This window comes from Eptatretus burgeri, chromosome 4, assembly GCF_056783735.1.
Source record: "Eptatretus burgeri isolate ZD-2024b chromosome 4, Ebu_testis_v1, whole genome shotgun sequence".
NCBI lineage: Eukaryota > Metazoa > Chordata > Myxini > Myxiniformes > Myxinidae > Eptatretus > Eptatretus burgeri.
The window spans coordinates 32,048,443-32,066,721 of record NC_140964.1 but is presented as its reverse complement, the minus strand read 5'-3'; the positions used below and the strand labels follow the sequence as shown (position 1 = coordinate 32,066,721).

The 18,279-nt window shown below is 45.7% G+C and overlaps 1 protein-coding gene across 3 annotated transcripts in view; it reads right to left on the bottom strand.

Moving 5' to 3' along the window:
• The window catches only part of PRPF31 (pre-mRNA processing factor 31), a 61,422-nt gene continuing 43,143 nt past the window's right edge, over positions 1-18,279 (bottom strand). For 2 of the 3 annotated variants that reach the window (XM_085877315.1, XM_085877316.1), the window contains exon 14: positions 1-385. In XM_085877315.1, coding sequence (XP_085733441.1) covers positions 266-385 — 120 coding nt within the window. In that variant the 3' untranslated portion in view covers positions 1-265. Of the gene's footprint in view, positions 386-1,056; positions 1,242-18,279 lie in introns of all 3 variants that reach the window. The other variant, XR_015057242.1, reaches the window with a different exon arrangement.

The window sequence follows — 18,279 nt, the reverse complement described above, 5'->3', positions numbered from 1 at the left end:
TAATTATGCACTTAATTTATTCACAAGTGACGAGTAAACCAAATAAAAATGCACATCACTGAAGAGGGGCGGGGAAGTCGTGGGGTGAGGGATGTTAAGATAAAGAAACTGTAGGGGGAGGAACAGGAGAAAAGGGAGGGGGGATGGGTGTAACATCATCAAATGAGGACGAAATTGGGTGGGGGAGGATTGGGCATAGCGGAACATCATCGAATGAGGAAAAGTAAGTAAACGGATGAGACAGTTCAAAGTAAACGAAGTATTTTCAAACTTTCTGTGTGTTGTGATCTTTCTTAACACGAAGAAACTCTGCCCTGGCAGAGAAGTACTTATTCGCATCTACCCCACGTCTCTCAGCAGCTTGGGGGTTAACAATTTCCAGGCCCTGTTGGGGTTGAGGGAGTTGAACACATTACAATTACGATTTAATACATTATCAAATCAGGACAATACACATCCTTGCAAGCTGGTACATGTGCACATTGTTGGGAATTCAGCACTTGCATTTAACGTTATTTAAAAATACCATGTACTTTAACCAACTGAAAGGGTCAATGTGCGCAAGGTATCAGCCAAGAAGACTACCCAAATGAGGGAAAATGCAAGACAGTTTAACATTCCAAGCAAGCCAATGGATCGAGATAGATACATAAATGACAATTAAATAATTATACATGCGCACAAGATTGAATATATATATATATATATATATATATATATATATATATATATATATATATATATATTCATTAATACATGCATACATATACACAAAAATAATTGATGAACTAGCTTTGTCTCTCCACTGAAGTCGAGGAATAATCAAGAGCTAAACAACAGAGGGTGGAACAGGAAAGTATACACAAACGCAAAACAGTATTGCAATGGAAGTACTAGGGACCAAAGAAGAAAGGGAGTGAACTACTTGGAAGTACAATGGGAGACCAAGAGCAAGAAGAGAAGCAGCTGCCCTTGCCTTCGAGTACAGAGCCATTATTGGGTGGTATTTTGGATTCTGGACACGTTTCAAGCATTCGATAAAGTATGGCACCCCACCTTGATCTTCAAACTCTCTGCTTGTGGCATCCAAGGCTACCTTCTCTCATGGATCACTGACTTCCTCCACTACTGTAGTCAGCATGTCGCTCTTCACGGGATCTTCTAATCTCCTCTCCCCATCAAGGCTGGAGTGCCACAAGGCAGTGTTTTGGGCCCAGTCTTCATCAATAATCTTTCATTCCCTGAAAAATCCAAAAAGACCAAGACAACTTTGATTATCAATATATTTAGAACAACAAATGACAACAATACCCTTTGGCTTCTATGATACAGAAACTCATAAAGTTTTGTACACACAATCAATACACTTCAATTTGACCTCCGTTTGTCATGCACAGGACGTCAAGGCGTTAGATGAGTTCTTTCCACATTCGGCTCAGCATGTTTGCATCCACCAGTGTGCATGCAGCTGTGATCCGAGAATGAAGATCCTGCAGGTTTGCCACCTTGGTTTTGTGGACATTTTTGACAAACCCCCACAGAAAATATAAATAAATCAAGGGGGGTTATGTCTGGCGATAGTAGGGGCCAGGCGGTTGGTCCGTTTCAGCCAATCCAGTGACCTGGAAAATTTTCATTCAGGACGGCTCAAACAACTAAGGCCCAATGCGGAGGAGTGCCGTCCTGTTGAAAAATGATATCGGGTTGCAGGTCTTCAATCTGTGGGAAGGCAAATCCTTCCAACATGTTCATGTAAATTGTTGAGGTCGCTGTTGAGATTGAAGACCTCCTTGAAGAAAAATAGACCCACCAAGCAGCCATGGAGAAGGCCACACCACATATTGACTGTTGTACTGTCGCGTGTGTTCCATTGACAATGTGGGGGTTTTCAGAGCCCCAGAGCCACAGATTCTCACATTGTGCCAGTTGACCTTCCCCAATACATGAAAGCAAGCTTCGTCTGTAAACATGACCTTTTTAAAGTAATCTTCGTCATCTCTATGTGACTGAGCATTTTCAAAAACAAACGCCTTGCATTTGGCTTGAGTTCCTGCAGAATCTGCACATTATAGGCATAAAGCTTCAGTCCTTTATGCAAAATCTTTTGTAAAGTGGTGGTTTGTAGTCACAGTTTTCTGGATGCACGTAAAATTGATTTTCTGGGACTTTGTTGAAATGATTCATGCACTCATTCAACGTCTGTTGCACTTTTACCTGATCAACCGGTACTTTTCTGTTTCTGACAAATTCGTCTTCTTAAACCTCTTCCTCTTGTACCGCTGTCTGATACCAGTCTGCGATGGTCGATTCCTTCCATACCTTGTATGGAAATTACGCTGAACTTGCGTGTCGGATCTCGTCTCAATGAACCATTTGACGCACTGAGCTTTCTCCTGTGGTCACCATTTGCTTTTCCATTAAACCACCAGACCTGAAAATAAAGAAAACTTTGAGTTTCTGTATCATATAAAACAAAGGGTTTCATTGCATCATTTGTGATACTAAATATATCAACAACTAAAGTTGTCCAGGTCTTTTGGGAACACCCTGACCTACTTTTGTCTTTGCTGATGATGCCACCCTCTGCCATATCATTTCTCATCCCTCAGACAGACAGGAAGGTTGAAACCTCTTCCCTATGTGCAGACCCTGATAAATACATAAGCTGGTCTTCCACTTGGAATAAGTCTTTCAACTCCGACAAAATCTCAAACACTCACTCTGTCTCGCCGAAAGGATCATCTGGAAAACCCTCCCATGTGCTTCCTAAACAAACTATTAAAGAGGTTAAGCACTCAAACCTTTGGGTTTTACCATCCACCATAATCTTTCTTGGGTAAGTACTATTGCCAAGATACGGTCCAAAACCAGCCACCGACTGCGAATCCTTCATTGGGATCTCCAACAACAAAGCTGAATGCCTGGGCCTGTTATTTTCACATTGCAGGCAGGTTGGTGGCCTCTGTATTTTTCTGCCTCTTTTTTGGTCTTCTCCCCTCTGCCTTCTCTTGGCTCTGTTCCTCCCAGGTTTTTGCAGGGTGCACATGATCTGACAGTAACCCAGTAACAGCTGTTCACCACTACCCCAAATCATTCCCCATCCACACCAATGATCTCTTCCACCCACAAATGACCACATTCCCAAGCACTCCTTTTTCCAGGTATTGTGAGTCCCCCCGACCCCCCCTCTCCCTCATCTCATTTTGTTTGTTACTTGTTGGTTTGTTCCTTTTCTGTTTCATCCCCACCCCACCCCCCCCCTTTCCTCTTGTTTCTATTTCATTCAGCTTGTGTGCAGCTTGTCCACCCCCTTGTGTCTTTCCCCCCTTCCCTTGATCTCACTTTCACTTCCAATCTGCTGTTAAGTGTTTTCCCCCTTTCCATTTTGTTAATTTCCATTCTGCTCTAGCTTTTCCATGAGCCTTGAGAAAAAAAATGATCATGTCCCCCCAAAAAAGGTCTTGCACACCATAATACCATCATGCACTGCGAACAGCTCAGATTCAGTTCTGCAACAAATACCCAAGCATCGACCATCATTAGAGGTCAGTCTGAAGATGAGGTCTGCCCAAGACAGGACATGGCTAATGACAAGGCTCAGGAGCTCCAGAAACTTCACTTTGACCAGGAGTTGGCAACATAACTAAACTGAAAGGTTAGGGGGTGGGTGGGAGGGGTACAACATTTGATTCATGCAGAGTGAGGCCAGAGGGTTTGGGGGGAGAGGGGGAGGGGTATAGGTTCGAGTGGCGTGAGAGAATCTACGTGGGTTTTCCCTGTGTTGAAAAACGTCCAAGGTAGTTGACCAGAGGCTTCTATATATATATATATATATATATATATATATATATATATATATATATATATATATATATATATATATATATATATATATATATATATATATATATATATATATATATATATATATATATATATATATATATATATATATATATATATATATATATATATATATATATCTCTGTACAGAGGGACGACCTACAACTCCACCTGTCAGATGCAATGGCAATTGTTCTGCACAGGGTATAATAACAAGGAAATCCAACACAGGTGGAGGCCATTCAGCCCATCACGCCTGCGTGAGCACCACACCAACCCATCTACAAAAGATCCAAGGAAGAAAACGCAAAAAATGTTTTTAATTAATTAAAAAAAAAATTTGGAAGGGGGGGGGTGGGGGGGTTGTACTTTTTGTTTTTTTTTTTCCTTGTCTTCCCCTCAGGGGAGGGGGCATGGCCTTGGTTAAAAACACACATCAACCACACAACACCCCTTGACAAGACCCCCACCAACAGCACTCCGTACAAGGAAGGTTAGCAATGTACATAAAGAATAAGATTGGTCCCAGTGTTGCCGACCAACAGCAAGGAAGGTTAGCAATGTACACAAAGAATAAGATTGGTCCCAGTGTTGCCGACTTGTGGCATGCTAGTCTCAAGAGATTGAGAAATGGGAGAAATATAGTGACACAATGCTTGAGCTCACCAAAAAACAAAAAAAATGTTAAAAATCAGATAACCATTTCAGAAGAGGACCAAGAATACAACTGCTTGACAGCGTGGAAAACAAGGCTGGGTCCCAGACAGTGTTGAAGGCATGAGATTTGTCCAAATAGTGAAGGAGAACAATCTCATAAGAGTTCTAAAAATCACATCAGGGGAACTTAAATGTTACAAACTGTCACCCAGGCCAGGGATTATCTTTGACATTGACCAATCATAACCAGCCTGGATGACATTATGTGTATATATATATATATATATATACATATATATATATATATATATATATACATACATACACATACACATATACACATCTTCAAGATATTACTAAAACTCTCATCATGTATGTATGTATGTATGTTCCCGAAATACAGCCAAAATGGCACAGGACAGCGCAAAAATTTTAGTGCCACCGTACTCACCATTCTCCTGCGGTGTGCAGTATCAAGTTTCGTTAGAATTGGGCGACGAAAAAAAATTATTTTCAAAAAAATCAATTCCCGATTCAGTCAATTAGTCTTCAGGAGAATTTGATCAATGCAAACAACCTCAGCGGTATAGTTCGCTGGAGCTATCTTTTTTATCAACCGTTGTCACAACGGGAACCCAACGGGTTCACGGGTCGTCTGGTATATATATATATATATATATATATATATATATATATATATATATATATATATATATATATATATATATATATATATTGTTGCGGATTCGCGCCCGCCGGCGTGCAGACGGCCACGTAACTCGAATCGCGGCACGTCGCCCACCGGACGGACAATCCAGTGGTGACCCTCTCGGACTAACGCCGGGAACCAGTCACGGGTGGACCTTTCGGTCTCACCGCGATCGTGCCAATCGGCCCCCGCGTGGGATAGGGTTGCTCGCCAAATTCGACCTACCTAAGTACCCACACGGAGGGTAGACCGGGCGATCGCACCTCGCCGCAGGTCGACTTCGGACACGGGTCACTTTAAGCGACCCGTTCCATACTATCGGGATAACCGAGCGGTGTTATTCGTCGGCCTCGACGGTTCAATTAATTATCGGGCGTTTTAGCCCACGACCAACCCTTTACGTGAAGCAAGATGGAGATTCAATGAAAGAAATGACGAAGCGAAGCGGGAAAACAGTTCAACAATAAGCACATTTATTTCACGATGAACGGAAAGCACACATATACAATTCCACCAAAAGCACATGTAAAAGAAGAAGACAATGCAATATTACACAAAAAGCAAATGCAACAATGCAGATCTATCCGACTACCGGGCACACGGCAACACTTATACAATTTTACTTCACAGACGGCGCCGACAACACATATTCCCAAAGCAAAAGAAAAGAGAACCACCCTCCAGGATGAGGGGGGTAGGCGGGCCTGGGGCCGAGACCGTGTCGGGCCTACCCGTCTGATGATGAGATGCAGAGCGGCGGTGGTGCCTCAACTCTGCGGGCCTCGCGGACAGTGTCTGGTAGGGGGTGGGAAGGGGGCCCCCTTTTGTCGCACTATCTCAGCGCGGGGGGAAACAGGAGGGGGTTGCTGATGCTCGGGGAAAGGAGGATTTCACAAAATCTCGGGTCCCGCGGCGAGCGTCTCCTCCTCCACCTCGGTCGCGTTGCTGGCCTCTCTGGTGTGCAGCTCCCGGCACCGACGCGAGCACCCCCTCGTCCGCCTTCGCCTCTCCACAGCTCCGTCCTCTTCACTCCGACTAGTACCACTTCTTTCCAGCTCCACCGACGACTCCTTTGAACTCCGCACACTCTCAACTCAACTTCCAACTCAACTCCTACTCAACTTCCAACTGAACTCTTTCTCAACTTCCAACTGAACTCCTCCTCAACTTCCAACTGAACTGCCCTTGACTGACGAACGCAGTCGTTTTTATAAGCCCCGTGGCTTCGCTCTTTCACCCTTGACCCTCTGCCTCCGACCCTTCACCTGGCTCCCCATTGGCCCGAGGAAAAGTGGGCGTGAATGCTTTTTGATCCATGAATTTGCATATAGCGACCGCCCTCCAACGCCCTGGAGGCGGGGCCAAATCGCCCCTCGCTCACCGATTGGACGGAACAAAAGTGGGCTTGAGTCGTTTTTGATCCGTTTTTCTTCGGAAAGTCTGTGATGTTTTTGAACACGCTGCTCGGTGCGCGCCCTACACGAGTCCAGCATCGGTGCCCACAAGTGGCGCGAGAATGGTGGGGGATGCGATGGTGGCGAGTTGTGACGGTAAAGGTCGTGGCTGTTGTGGTGAAGCGGCGTTGTGGTTGGTGGTTGTTGTTGTGAAGCGGCGTTGTGGTTGGTGGTTGTTATTGTGAAGCGGCGTTGTGATGGCTGTTGAGACGTGGTTGGTGGTGGTAATAATGGCGGCTGGTCCAAAATAAAGATAGTAAAAGAAAAACGGCTATCCTGAAGAGTCGCAGCCCGCATGAATGACATTTATTCCCTCTAGACAACGGGTTTGGGCCTAACTACACATATACTTACCGAGATATCTCACCTAAGGGACCTGAATGGTGGTTTGCGAATTTGGTCAACCACAACAATATATATAGTCACAGCTGTGGAAATTCACAATACACCATAAAGGGTCCTCAGGTTAGATTTTTTTTTTGTATACCTTGGTCGAGGCTCGTATGAGAGTTAACACACAACTCACAGCAAGGAGGCATGAGACAAGAGGGGCGGGAGTGGAAGGGACAAAACAGTGGGGAACAGACACATTAGGTGAACTGTGGAAGGGAGAGGGATGGGGATGGGACGGGGAACATGGCGAAGAGAAGATGGACATTACAGGGACTTTCAGGAAGGAAAGCAGGGGAATTGAAGGAAGTGGGCTTGGGTGGATTATCGGGGGTAGAAAGGATCGAGGATTTGGATGGGGGATGATAAGAGGTGGTGGTGAACAGCTGTTTTGAAAGCCTGGAGGGAAGAATGGGAAAGAATAGAGTGAGGAAGTTTATTCCAAAGGCGGGAAAAAAGAGGAATGAAAGAGTGAAGATGAGCAGTGATTCGTGATTTTGGTAGTTTTACCAGAAGGGGGGTTGTTGGCGGACCTTGAGCGCCCTGTGGAAATGTGGTGGGGACAAATCGCAGAGAGAGCAGGGGGGGCAAGGCTGGAGAGGAGTCAGTAGAAGACAGAAAGACCACCGACCAACCTGCGGTGATTGAGTGAGAGGCCCAAAGACTCAGCTTCATTGCGGGAGATGCCAATGATCTTAAATGCCCTGGTTTCGACAGCGTGAAGCCGAGAAAGGTGGGAGGCAGGAGCACCAGCCCAGAGGGGAGAGCAGTACTCCATCAGGCTACGGACAAAAGCTTTGTAAGTGGTCAGGAGCTCAAGAGGGCCGAGGAAGGACTTAGCACGACGGAGGATTCCCAGTCGGCAACTGGCTTTTGAGGCGAGGTTGGAAATGTGACTTTCCCAGGAAAGGTCATGGCAGATAGTGAGACCCAGAAGCTTGAAAGAAAAGACTTCTTCCAGAGGATTGTTGAGAAAGTGGATGGGGGGGGGGGGGGGTTCGAAACGGTCCTTTCGAAGAGACATAGTGAGAGTGTGAGATATATCGATAAGTTCATGTGTAGTTAGTCCACACTTGTTATTTAGGGGGAATATGTGTGATTCATCCGGGGTGCGACGCTTTGAGTTAGCCATTTTTCTTTCTCTATCGTTATTTTGGACCATTAAGCCGCCAACAACTCAAACACCACCACCTTCGCCTCTTTACCTCCACAACTCCATCCCACAAACATCGCTTCACCGCCATTCCCAAACGACGCCCGCCAACCACCAAACCACCACAGCAAACCCCCCCCCCCCACCACCTTCGCCGTTCTCCTTCCACAACCAACAACCACACCACCTGTCAACACCGAACGTCGGGCTGTCCAGGGCCCGTTCAGTGATTCTTGCCAAACGCGTCGAGCCGCGGGAACAAATGCGTTCCTTTTAGGAGAGGAAAACGGATCAGGAAGGCTTCACGCCCCTTTTCTTCCATCCAATGACTGAGCATCGGGTGGCATTGCTCCGCCTCCGAACCCGCTGTGAATGCGTTCCTTTTAGGAGAGGAAAATGGATCAGGAGAGGCTCACGCCCCTTTTTCTCCGTCCAATGGGCGAGCGTCGGGCGGTGTGGCCCCGCCTCCAAGCGCGTTTTGATCCGCGAATCTGCATATAGGCTCCTCCCCCGGTCTATAAAGACGCGAGAACAACGCAGCTCGAGTGTGCAGAAAGGGGTGCAAAAAAGGGAAAAGAAATGTGTGGAGAAAGTGGCGCAGAAAAGGGTTCAGAAAGTGGCGCTGGTCGGAAGTCGTTGAGTCTGAGGCGTGTGTTTGCAGAGATCTGACGGCGAAGGGGACGGAGCTCGGAGTTGAGGTCGAGGGACGAGTCGCGGCGTGGAGCAGGGATGCAGAAGAGGACTCAGGGGCGAGAGTTCGCTGGAGTTGGTGCGGTCCCGAGACCCCGCTAGCGGGACGGAGCGTCTGCCATTCCCCTCTCCTGACCCCGAGCATCAACAATTCCCCCCCATCCATGCTGAGATAGCGCCGGTAACCCCGTCCGTTCCCCAACCCAACCGAGGTGTCGACCGACCAACACGTGCCTGCGCAACGCACGCCTGGAGGAGCTCACCGACCATACCAGGGGCACGAAGTCAGGCGCATTACGTGGACATTGCGGCTAGCCCGCCATCGCGCCACGAGGGTGCAGGAAGACCCCTTCGGTCTCATGGACCTGGCCGATCACCCAGGTCCCACGTTCCTTTGGTCCACGGACCTGTCTGCCTCCTTGCCTGTGAGGGTGGCTTGTGTTTTCTTTGCTTTTGGTGTAAATGTGTGTGTGTGTGTGTGGCGCCAGTCTTTTAAGTAAACCCGTATAAGTGCTTGTACATTGCTTTATTCGGTTGTAGCTCTGCGTTGCTTTTATTGTTTTGACTGTTATATGTGCATTCTTGCTATAACTGTAAATACGTGCTTGTCTGAGTGTGAATTAAAAGTGCTCGTCAAATTGTTACCCGTTTTGTTGCGTCCTTTCCTTCGTTTGAAAGTTCCATCTTGCATCACGTAAGGGATTGGTAGTGGGTTGAAACACCCGATAAGTAAAACTGAACCGTCGAGGTCGACGATAACTCCGCTCGGTTATCCCTGCAGCACGGAACGAGCCACTTAAGCGGTTCATGTCCGGAGTCGACCTGCGGCGTGGTACAACTCCTCGGTACGCTACCCGCGCGGGTACTAAGGTATACCGACATTCGGCGATTCACCCTATTTCGCGCGGGTAGAATGCGGACTGGGTTGTGGTGAGGTTAAACCCCCACCCGTGACTGGCTCCTGGCAGTAATTCCAATAGGGTCACGACTGAATTGTCCATTCCGGTGGGCGACGCGTCGCGATTTGAGTTACGTGGCAGATCGCACGCCAGGCGGGCGCGAATTCGTAACAATATATGTGTGTATATATAATATATATAAACAAAGTGGTGACCTATTTTGCAAAATAAAGTGTCACCGTTTTATACCGATTTTGCAAAATATGCATTCTGCAGCGGTAGTTGATCGGAAAATACAAAATAGGCCAAAATACTGCAAGATCTTGTTTTGGTTTCATGACCGAAAGTGTACAATAGTTTCCAAAACTGTGCTATACTGTATCCATGGTAAATCATGACTGAATATATCAAAACTTTCCCAGTTCATTTCCCAACAAAATAATAGCATATAGTATACAACCCCGAGACAACCAAGCAACAAAGCCATCAAATTGAAAAACATTATTTCCTTGGTGTCATTGAAGTGTCTTTCACTAATGATACTTTTGGTATATTTTCAGGTGAAGAAACATTTGGTCATTTCAACTTAACTACAGCCATGGATCCATCAGTGACAACTGACTGGACCATATGCTTCCTATTTCAGAAGGCATAATTTAAAAGCCCACTACAACCATGGGAGCATTGGCTTGGATAAATTACAGAATGCTTGAACTGAGCACAAAATATATCAGGATTATGACCAATGGGGCATTATTGAAAGACTGAATGGTGAAGCTCACTGATGCAATACAGGAAACCAAAATGGTGCATCATATCGACTTATAGACACGAGCAGAGTGTTGTGCGGAAGGAAATTAGAGTTTAGAAAGAGAGAGCCAGGTACGATGTTCCATTCCAATGAATTCATCACATATAATTTAGCAAGCAATACTATCATAAAAATAGGACTGCACATCCTGAAGCTCACCTGGATCAGAAGCACCAGTCACTCAACCCCCCGGCAGACACCCTCAGACCCTGATTTGTTTTTTAATGCCATGAACGAACTTTGGTACATCACGGGTGATGAAGGTTGTGGTCAGGTTTCATCAAAATTGGGTGTTCAGTTTTGGAGAAGAGAGCAAATTACTATTTTTGGAGGGTGAAGGATCAAGTCCCCCCCTGTCCCCCCCCCACCCCCGTAGACTCCTTTAATGAGCGCAGATTTTGATGCGGTTAATATATTTTGGTACATCACCGGGTGATGAAGGTTATGGTCAAGTTTCATCAAAATTGTGTGTGTAGTTATGGAGAAGAGAGCAAATACCAACCCGTAGACCCTTTAATGAGCACAGATTTTGATGCGGTCAACAGACTTTCATCTGTCATCAGATATGAAGCTTGTGGCAAAGTTTCATCAAAACCATGTGCTTGGTTCAAGCGATAACGACTGAAGTGTTTACGGACTGAATGACTGACTGACTCACTCACCCACTCACCAATGCACGGACACTACTCTATTGCATCAGCTCACCGGACTAAAGTCCAGGTGAGCTAATAATATAATATATACAATATTTAAGATAAAATAATAGGCAAAAGCAGCAACAATACGATACAATAAGGCAATACGACACAATGATGCTTATTGCAGTGCCTTTGGACAGACAACATTTTGAGTCTGGTTATTGGGTATCAGAATTGTGAGCTTGGCGATATAGATAAGAAGATTATTTATAATACAGCCTATGAGAAGGTCATAATAATGTGCTATACGATACACATTTACATAGAGAGAATTGGGGTCTTCTACCCACCCTGAACTCCCTAACCTGTAGGTTTGAAAATGTTTTCTTGCATTTCCATTTGCCAAGAGGATTCCAACAGAATGCAATATGATGGGGTTATTACCAGTGGGGCCGATTCTATCGATGGATAGACATATAGAAAATACAACATTAAAATATTGTTGCGGTTTTGCAAATACACCCCCAAGCATACCAGAGACATATTGGTTCCCAGAGTGAGCTATGTCAATAATTAGATTTCCCTCCCCATGTCTTGGAGGTTTGAGGGATATATGTGTTGCATGGGTTTAGCTCGGACCTCCCCTTCTTTATTGATCTATCCAGTCAACTATCTAGCACAAATAACGTTTGAGGTGGAATATAATTGATGGACAGAAGGGATTACATTGTTATAATATTCACCACCAAAAAACCTTTCATGTCAAGCAACACATATTACACCTTGTATTAATGGAATGCCACCAACATGATAAGCATCGATTATGCTCAGGCCAGACAGCGGAAGGACGGACAATGTAACAGCTAATTCTGGACCCAGACAGCGGAAGGACAGACAGTGGAAGGACGAACAGGTGGCTTGTCTGTGGAACAGTATGGAAGTGCACGAACCTTCGACCAGATAAAAAGGTAGGCGCACGCCAGCAAAAACGGAGCCCCTGGGGAGCCGCAGGAAGAAACATCGGGGAGAGTGGGAAACGCCACTGAGGGGCACTGAGGCAGCAACATCGAGGGGTCCGAGAGCGAAGCTTTGCACGAGTGCGTTGTTGGCTGCCTGTACGGCTTTGTCTGAGTGGGAGATTAAATGCCTGCTCGACTCTGCCTCGGCCGGAGTTTAATTGCCTTCACGCAACTCTGAACAAGGCGCTAATGGGTTCAGTGGAGTGCCGATCATCTGGTGTCTCCTCTGGACCAACCCATGAACTTGGCTCTTCCCAACCATCTGTGCACATCAAACCGACACACCATTACCCTGAGTACCTCCTTCCACACCCCTACCCATTCACATTGGGACAAATGCATACCCACCCTGTCTGTATCGGGTGAGCCAGACACGTACCAAATTCCACTCTTCTCTCCATCTTCTCATACGCTCGTCGAGCTTTCCCGGTTGATTGATGACGCGTCATGTGCTGTGTGTAGCGATAGATGAGATTGTTTTAAGAGGGCTCTATTAGTGTTAAGGTAATTACTTTGTTCATGTCTCTTTTTGATGTGCTTCTGTTGCTTTAATTGTAAATACCTATCGTTGTGCTCGATTTGATGGCAAATCAATGTGCTCTGTTTGATTGTGAATAAATGGGTCTTTTACATGTAATTGTAAATGAGTGTTTTGATGACATAAACGTGCTCGTTAAGGTTTGAGACGTTTCCCACCAGTTGATCTGCCTGATGCTCCATTGGCCCAGCATAGTCTGCTTGTTAGTGTTAGCCAGGAGGTTCTACCCCATGTGATTTGCTCTTTTTAGCCAGTGCACACTCACTGTATCACTCTGCAGTAGATGGGTGTGCGTTGAGGGCACGGACCCCCCCCCCCCACAGGTAAGGTACCACGCAAAGTTGTGAAACCCTGCGAGGATTGGCAATACTAATTGGCATTTGTGGTTGCTTAGCAACCCGCCGGCGCATGTAGTCATCTGTGCCCGGCAACCTCATGAATGGGAGTTTGGGAGGGACCCAAGTACTTCCCCTCATCAAGTTTATGAGGTAAGCTGATTGTGACAAAGAGACTTGCACATACTCTGACGACCCTTGAGATTTGTGCATGCAAAAAGTTGCACATCAAGTTTCCATCGGTGCAACTAATAAAGGAGAATCCTTACAGATTACTGGATGTTTGGGAAAGGTATTCTCATCTGTTGCTGAAGTTCAACATTGATGCCGGGAGTAACAGGCAACAGAGGACACAATTTAAGGACAAGTTACAACAGCTGGTTTTGGGGGAAAAAAAAATCTCGAAATAAGATCAGAGAGTTTGTGGAGACCCATATAAGTACAAGGGCAGTGGGGTTCCACACAAAGCGGAAACAATTACAAAGCGTTAGTCTCAAAACAATGTACACTGTTGAGAGAGAAAAAAGATCTGACACAAAGGGGCAAAACAGCAAAAGTGGACAAAGTGCTCTTTCAGTGGCTTCTGGTGGCCAAAGATGCTGGAAATGAAAAATATCTCAAAAAGCTTTTGTGTCATGAACTATCACCAGTCCCACTCTCCAAAGCAGACAGCTGGAAATGTACGATCAACCAATGAGACTGCATTTGGAAAGAACCCAGAGGAAGATGTGAGCATTGAGACCCTTCCAACGACAGAACTTAAAACTTGCACCATTATTGATGGTCAAGCATTGGTACAAGCGACTGGAAAACCAACAGGTCAAAGACATTTGGCGATCTTTCTGATGCATTCAGTAATGCAGTATTCAGTCATTTCCGTGAAGGATGCTCATGGGTAAATGTTATCTTTGATAGATACAGGAAAGAATCAATTATATCTGATACCTGAGCAAAACGAGCAGATCCAAGCAGATCTACACATCATAATATTGGTGGCAGAGACGTTCATTAACCTGTCAGCTGGAAACAATTAATCGACCTCCCAGACAAATCAAATCAAATTCGAGTGATTTTCTGAGTGCGTAAATTCTGATCAAAGCAAAGGACACTTTGCAAAAGTTGAGAGTGAATCACATCTGGAGGCTTTGTTGGTGTAACGACTGCAGAATTATCCAAAGGATCAGATGTCCATCTACTTGAATCGATTAAACAAGAGGCTGATACACACATTATACTACATACTGAGGCAGCTTGTCAAGCAGCAGATCCAAGCAGCCCTTTCCTTTTGAAGCAGCCCAAGCTTAAAGCCCTTTCCGTTTGCTCGCGAGTCGTTACGAAGATACACAGATGTGTTGGTGCTCTTGGTTCACTTTGCAGCACAACCGAGTCAAGAGATATGGATGAGACCAGGCACTGCACCACAGCGACGCTTTATTGCTGTTCATGCCATCCATTTAACTCAAACTCTCCGAAGGAACATCCCAGCATAACATGCCTTAGGAGGATGCGATACTGTCAGTCAACTGAGTGGGCATGGCAAAAAAAAGTCGACATCGAAGACATTCCAGAAGCATGCAGCTCTATTGAACAATCTTGGACGTGGAGCGATTTCTGAGGCCACAGACAAACACGTGGAGGAATTCATTTGCCGAATCTACTTTCCAAACACGATGTTACAGCAATCAATGATGTGCGTTACATGCCGTTTCAGAAAACCACCAAAGATCGAGAAAAGCTTCCTTCAACTCAGGGATGTCTTAGCGAGGACACCAAACGTACCCACTACCAAAGCCAGATTTGGTGTTTGGCAAACAATCCTTCTCCTGATCACCCTTCACCTCTTGACAATGGATAGTTCAAGGATCCTCCCAGTGGTAAATTGCACCCACAACTGATGGCAGATGACCCCCTACCACAGGAATTACTGGATGTTGTATACTGTAAATGTAAAAACTGTGCAACTGCAAGATGTACCTGCAGATCTAAGTGGTTAAAGTGCACAGGTACATGCACGTGTAGTGATGACATCTAACGAAACCCATTCACCACAATTGATGATGAGGAATCAGACTAATTGTCCAGTGCACATGTCCCCGTGTGTGGAATAAAATATCAGTCATGTGTAGGAATGCCACATCCTATCTACAAGTAATAAGCCATCATCACGGCACCCCTCAGACTATGATCAGGCAAGGCATGTCCTATTATGTGCAGTTAATGAATTGACTGGTGAATATAAATCTAAACACGAGTCATTATATCAGTTCCCATTGAAGGATTTTAATTTCAGCATTGTTAACCAGGTTTAATGAAAATGTAACGTCAAATGACAGCAATTGTTCACTTTCTGATAGCCATACACGAGATGGGGGTAACATTATCTTGTGTTTATTAATAAACGAGCAAATACCACCCCTCGCTTCGTTGAAGGGAATACTAAGAGAGAGGGGGGTTGGGGTGAGGGGAGGGTTGGGGAGGGAGAGGGGGTTGGGGAGAGAGAGGGTGGTTGGGGAGAGAGAAGGGGGTTGAGGAGAGAAAAGGGGGTTGGGGAGAGGGGGCTGGGGAGAGAGAAGGGGGTGGGGAGAGACAGAGAGGGAAAGGCAGGGAGGGAAAGGCAGAGAGGGAAAGGCAGGGAGGAAAATACACCCGTGCGGGAGTGACGGTCATCTCTGCGAGAAACAAGCATGAGTTCCTGTTACTAGGGTGTAGTGTTCTCGGGCCAGGAGGGATTTTTGGCCAACTTTGAAGTCACGTGACGCGAAAACGAAAGCGAATATCGAAAATCTGGCCCGACCAAATCTAGATATTGTCTCATAGATTCATATGCCACAATCAAATTCAATATAACTTAAGAAATGTAGGAGGAGATAGATTTTGAAAATCGTCATTTTGCAACTAGATGAAGCAGTTTTCGCAAAATTCAAAGTCACGTGACGTGCACATATTCAAAGATATCGGTATTCTTTCGAATGGACATGAAAGACAAGGTCAGCTGCTATGCAATGACACCATTCACTAACTTTTACCATTCCCAGTAGAGAATATATAGCCTCCTGAAGGTAGGGTAGTTTTAGCAAACTTTGAAGTCACGTGACGCGAAAACAAAAGCGAAATTCGAAAATCCGTCCAAACCAAATTTAGATATTGTCCCATACATTCCTCTGCTACAATCAAATTCAAGATCGCTTGAGAAATGGTGGAGGAGATAGAATTTGAAAATCGTCATTTTCGCAACTTCAAAGGCCTCGTGACCTTGACCTTGACCCTCGGTGACCTTGAAAGTCATACCATCGTGTACATCTCATCGACCTCCATCAGGATCACTAATGACCAGATCTCCCGCTTCAACTTCATTGTGAACGGACAGATCGAAGGACATCGCCACCCATATTATTAGGTCATGCTCGAAGAGATGACCTAAAAAGGCAGAGAGGAAAAGCCAGAGAGGGGAAGGCAGAGAGGGGAAGCCAGAGAGGGGAAGGCAGAGAGGGGAAGGCAGAGAGGGGAAGGCAGAGAGGGGAAGGCAGAGAGGGGAAGGCAGAGAGGGGAAGGCAGAGAGGGGAAGGCAGAGAGGGGAAGGCAGAGAGGGGAAGGCAGAGAGGGGAAGGCAGAGAGGGGAAGGCAGAGAGGGGAAGGCAGAGAGGGGAAGGCAGAGAGGGAAAAACAGAGAAAGAGACAGGTGGGAGAAAGCAAATAAGACTGGTCGTTTCGATAATATAGCAAATAAGAGCAAGGCAAAGTTGACCTTGCCGTGATATCTAACGGCCGGCGATCTTTGACTGGTCAAGCATTAAACATGATCACCACCACTGAACCTGAACATAGAGCACCATTTCCTGGATGTTTTGTATTTAGGGCGATGGCCCCGCTTCACACAGGAGCGACAAAGGTTTCATAAGCTTGAACTGTGTCCTCCTGAACCAGATTGTATGGACAATCAACTGAAGTGCAACACAATGATTGGGTGATCGCAGGTACGGGAGGGCAGAATGCAGTCATTGCTGCTGCCTTTGCTTCTCATCTTGCTTCTTCATGTTGGGGAGTTTCTGCTGCTCTGGATTTTTGTTATTCCTTGTATTTTTTTTTTTCTTTCTGTCCTGGGATCTGTGGCATCCATGCTGAACTTCTTGAGGCTGGTAGAAATGCTATACTCATGTCATTGCATGTATTTATGTGCACTACCTGGAATACAGGCATCATCCCAACTGACTGGAAGAGGGGCCTTGTTGTCCCTCTTTGGAAAGGGAAGGGTGAACACCAGCGCTCGATTGACAGCGCTGTCAACGATTGACCGTATCTTTTCCCTTCGGGTCCTCACCGAACACAGACAAGTGTTTCCGCAGGGGCTGCTTGCAGCCTATGTTGATCTCTGCAAAGCGTTCAATTCAATCAAATAGGATGCCCTCTGGAGGACTCTTGGTCTTTGTGGGGTGCCACCAAAACTGATCTATCTGATGCCTGAACTATACTCTGGTACTGAGAGTGCTGTGAGATGTGGTGGTACCATCTCTGATTTATTTCCAGTTGTTACTGGAGTTCATCAGGGGTGTGTACTGGCCCCCACACTTTTCAGCACTTGTATGGACTGGATTATGGGGAGGAAGTCAGAGAGATCAAGCTGTGGTGCATCATTTAGGAATGTCAAGATCTCTGATCATGATTTCACAGATGATGCAGTCAACTTTGCAGAGGTTGACGCTTGAGGTGCTGAATGAGGAGTCGGAGCCGCTGGGATTATGGGTTTCCTGAATCAAAACTAAGATCCAGGCTTTCAATGGCATCTTGGATGCTGCGATCTTCTCTGTACCTGTTTGTGGTGAGGATATTGAGGTCGTGGAGAGATTCACTTACCTTGGCAGTGATATTCATGTCTCTGCTGGCTGTGAGAAGGAAACGCCAAGGAGGAAAAACTAAAAAATTAGGAGGGATTTGGGTGGGGTTAACGAGGGTAGAAAAGATCATGGTTTTGGATTGGGGACGATTTGAAATGGTGGTGAACAGCTGTCTTGAAGACCTGGAGGGAAGAATGAGATTGAAGATGTGGAAATTGATTCCACAAGTGGGAAAAAAAAAATAATAACCAGAGTTGGTGTCAAAGCTACCCAATGCTCGCCTGTTTATACATTTATCGTTTTTAAAGACT